The sequence below is a fragment of the Rhipicephalus sanguineus genome, chromosome 1 (assembly GCF_013339695.2).
Source record: "Rhipicephalus sanguineus isolate Rsan-2018 chromosome 1, BIME_Rsan_1.4, whole genome shotgun sequence".
Classification (NCBI taxonomy): Eukaryota; Metazoa; Arthropoda; class Arachnida; order Ixodida; family Ixodidae; genus Rhipicephalus; species Rhipicephalus sanguineus.
Window position 1 is genome coordinate 233,221,110 of NC_051176.1, and position 12,291 is coordinate 233,233,400.

At 42.2% G+C, this 12,291-nt stretch overlaps 1 protein-coding gene across 5 annotated transcripts in view; it reads right to left on the reverse strand.

Moving 5' to 3' along the window:
- LOC119374584 (F-actin-uncapping protein LRRC16A) overlaps positions 1 to 12,291 on the reverse strand; it is a 127,994-nt gene that overhangs the window by 89,581 nt on the left and 26,122 nt on the right. For 3 of the 5 annotated variants that reach the window (XM_037644750.2, XM_037644766.2, XM_037644756.2), the window contains exons 11-13: positions 8,936 to 8,977; positions 1,029 to 1,216; positions 861 to 938 (exon numbers count right to left, since the gene is read on the reverse strand). In XM_037644750.2, coding sequence (XP_037500678.1) covers positions 861 to 938; positions 1,029 to 1,216; positions 8,936 to 8,977 — 308 coding nt within the window. The remainder of the gene's footprint in view (positions 1 to 860; positions 939 to 1,028; positions 1,217 to 8,935; positions 8,978 to 12,291) is intronic. The other 2 variants (XM_037644777.2, XM_037644773.2) reach the window with 1 other exon arrangement.

The window sequence follows — 12,291 nt, forward strand, 5'->3', positions numbered from 1 at the left end:
AATGTGTTAATGTTAAAGAATTGCTGTGTTCGAATATAGCTTGAAATAAGGGATAATTCAATTTAACCAAGCTCGACATACTGTAAAATCCCGAGCAAGGGCCGCCCCTGTGGTGAAAGTCTTGAAATAAACAGCACAAAAAACGGACCGTCCATTTTTTGCACTGTTTATTTTAAGAATGAACAACCAACTAGCCCAGTCAGCTACTTTGTGGTGAAAGATAATTGGACAAGATTTGGAGGGGGGGCCCTTGCTCGGTCGTGGACAAAAATTCAAGATTGTGGTGGAAGAGCCTCTAAGATGAATGCACACCTGTGCTTCAAATGAAATGCTTTATTGAATACCCATCCATTTACTGTTTTTACTGAACCGGAGGGAATCCTCATGTGAAATTTCATACGTTATGACAAGGGGTGAAGGCTTTCTTCAAATGTACCGACAATTTGTGACAACTCAGAATGCACCCCTGAGGCACCATGCAGTAAAAGTACTAAGAAATTGTGCAAAGACTCTCAGAACTCGGGTTACTAGGAACTGCTGCTGCAGGATTCTGTAACAGAGGAGAGGTTGAAAAAAAATGAAGGGAGGGGAGGGAGGGGGACGCTTGCTCGGTCATTGGCACATATTTCAAATCTCCTGAAAAGGGGAAGGGGGCGCTTGCTCGGGCAGGGGCAATTGCTCGAGATATTACGGTAGTCAGGTTTGACTGTATACACATTGATGCGACATTGCCGTCATGCCAGCTGCTAAGGTATTTTTTGGCGACAAAGCGGTATGCCGCTGCACTGTGTGCGAACAAATGAATACTGCAAAAATGGAAATGAAAAACAAGAAGTGCCAGGACTTTGCATGCTGCTTACAGTTTCCAGGGCACATTCAGTGCCAGATAGATCTAGGTGGACGAGAGAGTTTGGTTGAGCCAAGTAGTTGTACAGGTTCTGAAAAAAAATAAAAAGATTAAAAAGTTTTTTTTTTTCTCGTCTGACGGCGGCAAATTGCATGAGTGATAAAAGTTACAGAAAACTCACATTTATGTCATCCTTGAAGACATTATCACTGAGATTGAGGTATGTGAGGTTGGAGGGCATGGAACGGTTCAAAGAAAGTGCATGTGCAAGTGTGTTAACACCCTTGGCAGTGATTCCTGTGTGGGCAAGGTTCAGGTAGCTCAGTCCCTTATGCAGCTTTCCCAGTGGCACACAAAGCTGCCCGACTCCTGGAAGAAGAAATTCAGCAGAGACGGCTATAGTAGTTAATGCAGGTAAAAAACGCAGACACTATATCTTAATAGGAGTACAGTACTGTACAAGCACGTTATGTGTAGCAGCATGAGCAGTAGCAAAAAGCAGCAACCAAGGCAACAGACACGGCAACACAAGCAATGGGAAGCTGAATCGCAGATCCACTTACACAAGCACACACTACCTCTACCATAGTAAATACACCACATATCCAGTATAGGTGTGTCATACAGGACAACTAGAGAGAAGACACCTTTTAACATTACATGATTATTATTATTACTAATGAACTGCTCGTTTGGAAATCCTGCACAAGATCATACATAATTTCAAGAGCATTTTAACTTATAGCAAAGACAAACATGCAACTGCCGCTCACATTGAATCCCAGTTGAAGCAATATGTTATATTATAGTATCTTCTTCAATATTCAAACATCACTATTGAACTATAACAGAATCGAAATGACTTATTTTTGCCGACAATTAAGTTGATCATAACAGTGTACAAGTTCAAATACAATTGTGAAAATAATGCACAGCTTCCTGAAAACAACAAGCCACAACTAAATCAGCCAGATGAATGCAATGCACAGCTACACAAGATTGCAGGACATGCAAACATGCTTCAAGGTACCATACACATGCACAGGTGTGGTGAAATGCATGAACATTTTAGCTAACAGTTACCAGAACTGTAAAAAAAGAATTGCAGGTGTCCTTGGTTGCGCTGAAGGGACGTAATGGCGCAAGCTGGTTTAACTTCATGTGATAGCAACTCTGCGTGGAATGTATAGTTTCGGTAAACTTTGAGGACCTTTTATGCAAACTTATGGACTGTGTGAATGCATATAGTCCACTAGGACCTCGTTGTTGACCATTATCCACCTCCATTGTATGTGAACGGAGGGAGCGCAAGCTCGCACACACCTCACTCCTACCAGATCTGGCCAGACGAGTGCTGATGAGTTCAAACGCGTCGGCACAGGCGAACAATGAACGAGAGGAGAGTAGCGGAGGAAAGAGAGGCGGGCACGATGCGAGCGCTGTCACAATAGCACAGCGAGAAGCGCACGCTATGCGGATTTGATGAAAACGCAGCAGAGCGTACTCGGGTGTAGACGACGCCAGTTAGCGCACGCGCTCACATGATGCAAGCGCTGCCAAAAGAGCCGAGAGAGTGGCACGAGTCGTGTCACCCTTTCCTTTACCTTCAACTGAGATGAACAATTCAGTACACTACCGTAGTCTACTGTTGTACATATACATACACCCTAAACTCTGCCTTCTTAGCCCTATTTGCATCAAAGCTATAGGCATTCTGCAGCCTAACGATACCCTCAACTCATACTAATTAAGTGTTACACGTGATAAGTACATTCTTCCTAGTTCAACACACAGGTACTACGTAACTGCCAAACGTCAATTTCCTATGCTCAATTATGGCAAACCTACAGGCAATTTTATGTGCTTTCAAGGTGTAAGTGGATCTTTTAATTAGGCTTTAATTAGCTACCCACAGGGCTAATGGTGAATTCCATTGGGAGAACAAGGGCACTTAAAAGCATGCTGAAAGTGCTCTCTTCAGAGCCAGCGTGTTTCAGTGGTCGAACAGGAGTAGGAGCACTATCATCCAGTGGCACAGCAAGAGCGCTTTTGCTGCGCCAAGAGCAGACGGGACCAGTTTGAAGTGCTCTCGCTTGAAAAGTGGAGTAGGCGGAGTACGAAGAGAGTCACGTGACTTTTAAAGGTCACATTCTCCTTATTTGTTTTGATTTTGCTCAAGCCGGCGAGCACGGCAGCAATGGTAGCAACCATGCATAGTTTGACACAACTGATATTGGCCATATTGTGATGGCGCATATGCGACCGCCAAATTTCACGCGTATTGTGCTGCTGTCCCACAGAGAATGCTAGGGCTTTAAATGGTCTGATCACACGGTATATTTCTCCTCACTCTTACCCTTTCACCTGCTCTCCGGATACATGCTGCATTTCAGTGGCAGATCGAGTGGCCCCAATCTCAGTGCTCTACCCCCCAATCCTCACTGCACTACACCCCTACTCCTGTTCTCTCAATGGAATTTGCCATAACTAGACATTTTCTTTACTTCACTTAATCCTCATTATCCTATATATTGAACCATACTACCTTCTTAGGTTTCTTTTTTATTTGTGGACTTTTGTTCCAACTTTTTTAGGGTCACGAGAGGTCAACTTTTCTGCTATTGTTGCTCTAGTTGCAAATCAGCAATTCGGGTAAGTATTCAAGGGAATTACCCTGCATTTTGCCACACATTTTTATGACAAAGTTAAATATGATCCTAGGCCAGACTTGTACACGTTACAGAAAATAAGTAACCGATTACAATTACAATTACTTACTTTAAAATGTAATCAATTACTTTTGCATTACTTTCCTTCAAAGTTTTATTGCCGTAACACAATAACACAACCTTACTCAAACTACAACGAACTACTGTGGTTTGCATGATAGAGAGAAGGCTGGAGGCTTGCGTGCTAGCTGGAAGGGTTACTGTGGCTTGTGTGATATAGTGTCACATGTTGGTAACTTTCAACAGGAGTTGTTTTTCAATATTGTGGTGGATGATTCTTCTACACTTCATCGTTAAGAGCTCAGCTGCTGCACTGAGCACTCTCTCAATGCATGAGACGGAGAGAAGGGCGATATTATAATGTAGGAACACCTTGTGCACCGGCTCGTAGTTGCACAGTGCTTCGATGCTAGTGTCCATGTCCTCTATGAAGCGTCGTGCTTTGCTGTTGCTGGCGCTCGAGTAAGGCATTGCAGGTAAGGCCAAGGAAAAGATGAAAAAATAGGCTCTCTAGCGACCCTCCGTCTGACAGGATGGAGGGTCCCTAGAGAGCGGTTGCATATTTTTCGGGGACAGGAAATGCTGTAGAAGACTGGGTACAACTTGATTTTGGAAAAGAAAAAGTAATTGATTACCAGTAACCAATTACATAAAAATGTAATTGAATTACCAAGAACGCTACAGTTTCAAAAAGTAATAGATTATATTACAAAATTACAAGAAAATGCAATTGATTACAAGTAATCGATTACTTAGGAAATGTAGTTGATCACAAGTAATCGATTACTTCTATTGCGTTACGTAAAACTCTGTTCTAAGCACAAATTTTGTTAAACTGATGCGGCTTCATTATGATTCACTTCAATTTCACGAATTGAACAGTGGCCCTAAAATGAATAATTACATTGTTAATTAGTGAGACTTTGTTCAGTAGCTGACATACACTGCAACTTGTGCAACATTCACTAATTGTAGTAAGCAAGCTAGGTATTGTTACAAGTGAGCCACAAGTCACCGGGGGGTAAAAAAAATAATGAAAAAAAAAACCCCTCAGTGTTCATGCTTTGCATGCATGCACATTTCTATGCATGCTAACAGGGTATTCCTACTAGTGCGGAGCTAGTTGTAACATAAAGTGAAGCCTTCTGTATGGACGAAATGAACTCTACATTACTTGCAATCTTTTAAAGGGACATTGTGCTTTATTTGTTATTGTATTTAGAGCTGATTACTTGGGTAAACTTTCAATTATTAACGCTACAGCTACAGAACCAATACAAGGTTTCTAAAGCCCCAATGAAAACATCACTTGCAACATTAATATACTACCTTTCACGTAGTTCTTTCTTCCGCATTTAAAGGGCCCCTCACCAGGTTTGACAATTTTGAGCTGACGAGCGCAATGCGTACACTGGGCTTTCACGATCACGTCTGCCAAAATTTGCAAGGCTACGCACCGTAGAAATGGGTCAAATTTCAAGCTGAACACTGCTTGCCCTTCTTCTCGCGGCCGCGCACCCAGAGAATGAGGGGATGATGTACATGAGGGAATGGCCCTACGTAGATGGTAGTGCTATGATGTCGGTCCTCTACGCAGACGACTGTGCTCTGGTGTCGCCAACAGTAGCACGTGACACTGCGATAAATCTTTGACACGACGTGTAGTTTGTGTAATTTGTTGCTTGAATAGATGAATAAAACTTGAGAGTAATAATAAAACACACAAACGGAATGTGTGCGTTGTCTTTTTTAATTTTTACTGCGAATCGCAGCGAGATTCGAGACTAATCTACCTCCATTTCGCACGCGTTTGTGTTGTCGCGCTTTGCGCATCGTGCAGGCTACACCCCTTACAACGAAACTTAATAGAGAGTTTGAGAATTGGGGCCCCAAGGAGCTTGGGGACCCAAGAAGCTTGCGAGCTGCCAGGGTGCATGCGCAGTACCCAAGCCACTCTTGGGCTCTTGCGCTCGCATTAACCCGAGACGCAAAAATTGAAAACTAGCGTGGGGCCCCAAGGCGTCTTGGGTCACCAGCGAGAAGACACAGACGCAGCATGGGCCACGGCGCAGTATGGCCTGCGTCTCACATGATTTTAAATTTCTTCACGCGTGGCGCTCCGCGCGCTTGACCCAACGCAGCCTGCATTGGCCCAATTCTCAAACTCTGCTGATCATCCGAACGCAAGAGCAGGCTGCCCAACGTCTTGGGTCCCCAGTTCTCAAACTCTCTAATGTTCCAGTGCTCATTAGGCTCATTTATCCTACTGTGTCTAACCAGATGTTCATGCGGCACACCACTAGTCTTGCGTCCGTACAAATGTCGCAGCTTTCGTGCTCAGTAATAGGTTGAAAGCCAAGTGATCGGTGAAAGCGCATTCGGCATAACTTGCAGAGATGAAGCGCAAAGAACGCCGCCACAACACCGCTCGTGTCTTGGGGGCTCGGGCTGGTTCGGGCACGTCATGCGCTCGGTGAAATTGTGTGCGCATGACGTGTTCATGTGTATGCGTTATGTGATCCTCCTGCTCGCGTGCCGAAGAGGGCAGGGAAGGGATTTGGCTTGCGAAGGCTACACGGGGCGAGCGGCAAGGGTTTGCAGCTCGCCTCCTCGCATCATGGTTTCGCGCCGCTACAAATTATTGTTTTTCTCAGCTTCTAACAGACCGATTAGAAAAATTCTTGTGGCATAATGCTCCTTATTGGGCTCGCAACAACTTCCAATGTCTAACTAAAATTCGTTACGTCACCTGGTGAGGGGCCCTTTAAAAGATGATGGGTTCCGATGATCACAAGCTACAGCAGTGTTGCTTTGAAGCACACTGCCCAATACAACATTTCAGAACAAGAAAATGTAAATGTAAATGGGGTGGCAATGACTTCCCGCAATGGTAATGTGCGTGTACAGTTCTCGCATGTGCATGGTGCCATTAATTTCTATTGTAAGTGCATGCGGATAGTGACCAGAAACTAAAGGTGCAAAAGGTGCAAGCACTGCACCTGACCATCATCCTATGGCTAAATTACATCCACAGTCATAATTCCCGACTTAAAAGGCTGCATCAAAAGATTAAGGAAAAACATACTCATCAAAACCACTTAATTCATAAAGCCTGACCTGGAGAACAATGTAAACACCTAGTAGGTAAAACATCACAAAAACCAGTGGAATATTAAGACGGAAAGCTGTAGCTTTGCAGAACACACCACAGTGAACCAGTTTGGATTGGCAAAAACAAAGAAAATCGAGTCAAAGTCTTGATTGAGTAACAAATGATCACACAGCGAAAACAATGTTGAATACTAAGATGGAAAGCTGTAGCTTGAAAGAAGGGTACCAGGAAGTCAATAATTATGCCCTACATATTCATGTGGGCACTTGCACATCTCAATAAACCAGTTAGACTTGGCAAAAAATGAAAAAGAAAGTCTTGATTGCATAACAACAGGTCACACATAGCCTGTAGCCATCCTTATATGACCGCTTGTTACAAATGCCATTTTTAAAAAATGCCCCGCAAATGCCTGAAGAGCACAAGTAGCTTCATAATCCTAGCCAGGCCAAAGTTCATAATGCAACAACTAGCAAAATGCTATCAGTTGGTCTGCATCAAGTGACAACGTGAAGATACCCACGGAGGGGACTCCATAAGAGGAGCATGTACAGAGGAGTCCACTGTTAAAGGAAACACTTGTGTGCAGAGCATGCCCGGATTTTGCTCTCTCACAAGAGCACTGTTACCTTGAACTTGTGTATGGTGGTTCTGATTTACTTCAGAACAACTGTGCAGTGCACAGTTGTTCTGAACTTGTGCAGTAGTTCTGACACAACTGTACAGTGCACGGACACTGTATCTACAGCCACTTGTACTTAGGTGAGCAGACATACAACAGGCACACATTCGGGTGTTCCTTTTAACAGTGAACCATACTGTACACTGTGTCCCTATGCTGCGTGCTTCCCATGAGCACTACCATGTAAATGCTGCAACACAGAGAAATCCCGATCCTCTCGTGTTCACCAACTTGCTTAGTGAATTTTTTATTTCACATCTATGGTGTTTGCTTCCATAAAGATGTTAAAAAGACCCGTATTCACAAACCCACTTTATCCTTATATATATCTTGTGTTTTCCTTAACTTTCTGTGCACTCTACGTGCATTATAAGGGCACAAGAATGGTAACAGGGTAAAAAAAAACTAGAAGATTTATCTGTGAATACTGCCCTACCTTGTTTATCAAATGCACTAAAGGCACAATACGGACAAGGAAAACGCAAGATAAGAACAAGGTTGGTTTGTGAATACGGGCCGAAATGCCAGCTTTGTTCACAGTGACCGGAGGCAGCTGTGGTAGCATGTAGTGCACTGCTGCAACCAAATGAATCTGTGTGCACACTACATGACGTACAAGAGAGTGTCCTTCCTTGGAAAAAACTTTTTAAACTAACTTTTACATGGCCAGTGGTAAAGCATCACAATACCTTGTATTGTCACTGCACCTTGCACCAAAACTCATCTAGCAAACAAAGCAACAGCACACACTTCTGGCAGGGTAGCAAGTTTCTACATGCTAGACACAGCTCTGCTATTCAATAATAATTCTTCATTTTAGGAACCTTAGAAGCAATAGCTTTGATGTTACAGTCTGCCATGGTCGCAAGAAATTTTCAATGACGAGGTGGAAGTGACCAAAAGTGTATACAAGTGTATACAAAACAGAAATTATAAGACCGATGTCCACATTTAGCAATCGTACATAAGGACCCTCATGCCAACACTGACTACAACTACAGCTACCCTCTTTTTTTTAAAACATATTTACTGTATGGCATTTTTATACAGTCATAGCATAAAAATGTCATTAAGCATGCATAGTCACTTAAATGTTGTTTCATAAGGGTTCTATCACAATTTTAAATTACAAACGGTGTTTTTAACAAAGAATGCTGTGATAACCCTTTAGTCAAAAGGTTTTGACCAACTGCTAGCTTTTCTGTCCATATCATGCACAGAGGTGGGGCAAAAATATTTTCTGGCACATTTAAGTCAACAGGTATGTTATAAAGTGAACTCTTAATCATGCTAACAAACATAGAGGGAAAAAAAAGAAGAAAAAGAAAACTTGGAGGTCATGCATACAACAGATGCACTTACAACAAAAAGATAAGCAAAAATAGCACGTGCACCACCAAAACATGGCTACTGCACAGAAGGCACTAACTAGCTTCAGGATGGTTAAAACACAGCAAAATGACACAGACAAAAACGTGCAAGCGTTATATTTGCGAAAGCATTATGCTAACATACAAATATACATCAGGGTAAAACATGCATACACAGGAACTGGAATATCAGACCTTGAGTAATTTTGGCAATGATCCCACACAGACTATTCAGCCCTGTACACAAAGGAACAAGTGTATACAAAACATCTGTGTGACAAACAAAACACTAATCATACAGAACATACTACAAATATGATTAAACTGCGCTTGCCAATAATCCCTTTTGAACTGTTTTGTTCAGTTAAAGGAACTATAAACAGCAAGCCCACATTTATAGAACACTCACTACCAATGATAAAAGACATAAAAGGGTAAATAACCCCCCCCCCCCATATACATATATATATAATGCATGCTCTTTCCCATTACACCTTCTTACTGCACTATCATTTTTCGCCGACTCAGTCATACCACACAATGCCAGTGGTGTTCTTTTGATCAACGAAAAACTTCTTCGTGCTAATATGCAATTTTCTTTGTGATTAGGTGTTAAAGGGGCCCTGCAACAATTTTTCAGCATGGTCAGAAAATGCTGCTGATCGGTAGTCGAGGCTCCTGAGAACATGCAAGCCAAACAATATAGCGCAGCACGCTGCCTGGAATTTACAATTAGTTCTCAAAGTCAGCTAGGAATCGTTCCCTCTTCTCTTAACAAATGATGTCATCAACCCAAATGACCGTGCCATAAACTTTAAGTCCGCGGCCATTTGCTGATTTGAGCATCGTGACTTTCATAGTTACCCTGGCTTCTGCAGGATGTCACCATGTGCCTGAGTGCGCGATCAAACCGGAAGCAAGCCAAGTGTTCGAAGGGAAAAAAGAAAAAAGTGCTCAAGTTCATGATGCGTGCGGACGAACGGACACATCTTCTTGCCCCCTTGTCATCACCCTACCTGCGCAACTTTCAGTGTGCTCGCTGGTAGGAAAGGAGACGGAAAGCACTTTAAGCATGCGACAAATCCCTGTAACTCTGCTCGTACTTGACGGATACTAAAAACTTTTGCGGCAGTCGATTCGTCAGGCAATAAAATCTTTTAATGAAGCCATTCAACGATTACTTGAAAAAGTGTTGCAGGGCCCCTTTAACACGTGTTTGGGGGCCCCCAATGTTTAGCATATAAAAGTGCATGAGTTCTTATGCTCTGTATACCCAAATGCAGCCCCCTCCCACAGCCAAAATGCCGGAATAAAGTGCGCGAAAATGTACATCATGTCAAATATACCTTCCTGTGTGTGTTTGTGTGTGTGCGTGTGTGTGTGTGTGCGCGCGCACGTGCATGTGTATAAAAAGGGAAAACACTTAATTCCCTTAAAAGAATCATTTACAATAATGCACCTGTCCAGCATTTTGTGCCATTATTAAAGCACCTCTGGAAATCTCCAACGTAGAAGCTGTTGAGTTCCTTTCTGATTCTTTCAGGGCATCCACAGTTGCAAATCTCCTTCCTACACACCCACCTCCCTTAACTGCTGAGAAGTTCTGGGCATTTCCTTCACACACACAAACATGCTCAGTTGCCTTAACACCTCTAAGTAAAATTTCTGATTCACATTCTGTCAAGGAAGAAATTTTCATAAACAATGCAGGCAGGTTCAAAAATAAATAAGAAATGACTATTTTCAAACTTAGGCGAACTTTTAGCGTTTTGTTGACTCTTTTGAAACTGGTCATCTTCCACTGGCTTGAAGTTGTTTTGTTTCAGAATCATAGCCATAACACGTAACTTTCATTGCCAGTGACGAGAACTCAAAGAAACCCTGAGTCAATTTGTAATTTTTACATTCAATATCCAAGTCCAAGCTCAAAATCTGTTGATGAGAGCTCCAACTCAAGCCAGTGGCTTACAAGATCTTGTCAATCATGTAACGCTCCTTGCTGATTAGAATTCAAAAGCCTTGTGAACAATTGTGTTGACAACAATATCAATGAATGATAATGCATGAAATGTACAAGAAATACAAATCGTAGAACAAAGTACTGCAGTAGACAGTCGGGATGATTTTGATTTCAGTTATCAATAGCCAGCTTTCTTTCACATTCCTTTAGTGCAAAAGCACTTCTACTCTACCTATAAAGATTTTGCAGATGCCAAGAAAGAACAAAAGCCTTCAGCTGAACTCCGTGGAGAAATGGACAGGCGCGGCAACACAACAAGCAATGCACAATTCGGCAGCACATGCGGCTGCTGTTGTTCTTTTGCAATAAATGATGCACCGAATAATTGCAGCCATATAAACGGTGTTTAAATTTCCCTTCCATGACGTGGAAGACCATCTCTTTTTCAGCTAGTATGAGAAAGCAACTTGAAGGGCAACAAACACTAACCACTGATACTGAACAGGTAAAGTGCAGGTGGAGCATTGTGCTTAACTTGTTCAGTAAAGGTGGCGACTGAATGCAGGAAAAGATAGGGAACAAAAAATTTCCCTGTCCTTCCGTGTGCTCAACCATCACCTTCGCTGAATTTGTACAAGCAAGACCACATTACCCCCCTTGTCACTTGTTTAGTCTCATAAGTGTTCAACCGTGTTCAGTGTCATTCATGTGTTCATCCGTGCTAGTGAACAGAGAGCAGCAACCACTGACAGCCCTCTTTGACATCTAGCAGTAGTTGCATTAATTACCTGCAACATTATGACAGCTAGCCATAGCCATGTTCAAAACTGAAATCCCCAAATTTATCTTTGGTGGATAAAAATCACCAATTTTATTTTTCTGTTTAAAATAGATATAGTTAAAATAAACCAAACTTTAAGGCTTCAGAACAGGCATAAACTGCATGAAGATGTGTTTATAGTCCCTTTAATACTCAATGCAATATGCTACACCTGAGATTACTAATATGCACTTCAATAAAGAAGGCATAAACAAGCTTGGACAAAGTGCATGCAAGTGCCCACCGTAATAACCTGTGTATTGAACTCTCCCTGGGTGCAAAAAATAGCACAGAGCATAAACTCTTGCAGTCCTCAGCATTTAATCTTGCTCCACTGCATCCTAGCATTGTGTGTATCAAAGCTGTATGCCACAGCAATGCTCCTTTCTACTCGTCTTTAGGTCGAAAGCAATCAACATTACAAATCAACTGACTCCATGTGTCAGATGCTAAGGAGGTGATCTCATGATCAATTAAATTATTGCTACAGCTAGTACCACAGCAATATGGTGATATAGGTGTTTGAAATGAGAAACAATGCAGAATGTCCAAGCATGTTTATGAACCCCTTATAAAACTCAGAATATTAGTGAATTGACAAAAAAAAAAAAGAAAATTTACTGTAGAACTACCAATCAATGCTTTCTGTTGGCCAACATAAACATCATTTGGTACTCATTATCCCGAGCTCATCAGAGTGCCGCATGCTTTTCTCTTTTTTTTAGGAGTGGTGCAATGTACAATGGTCCTTACTGGCACACAGGTAATAAT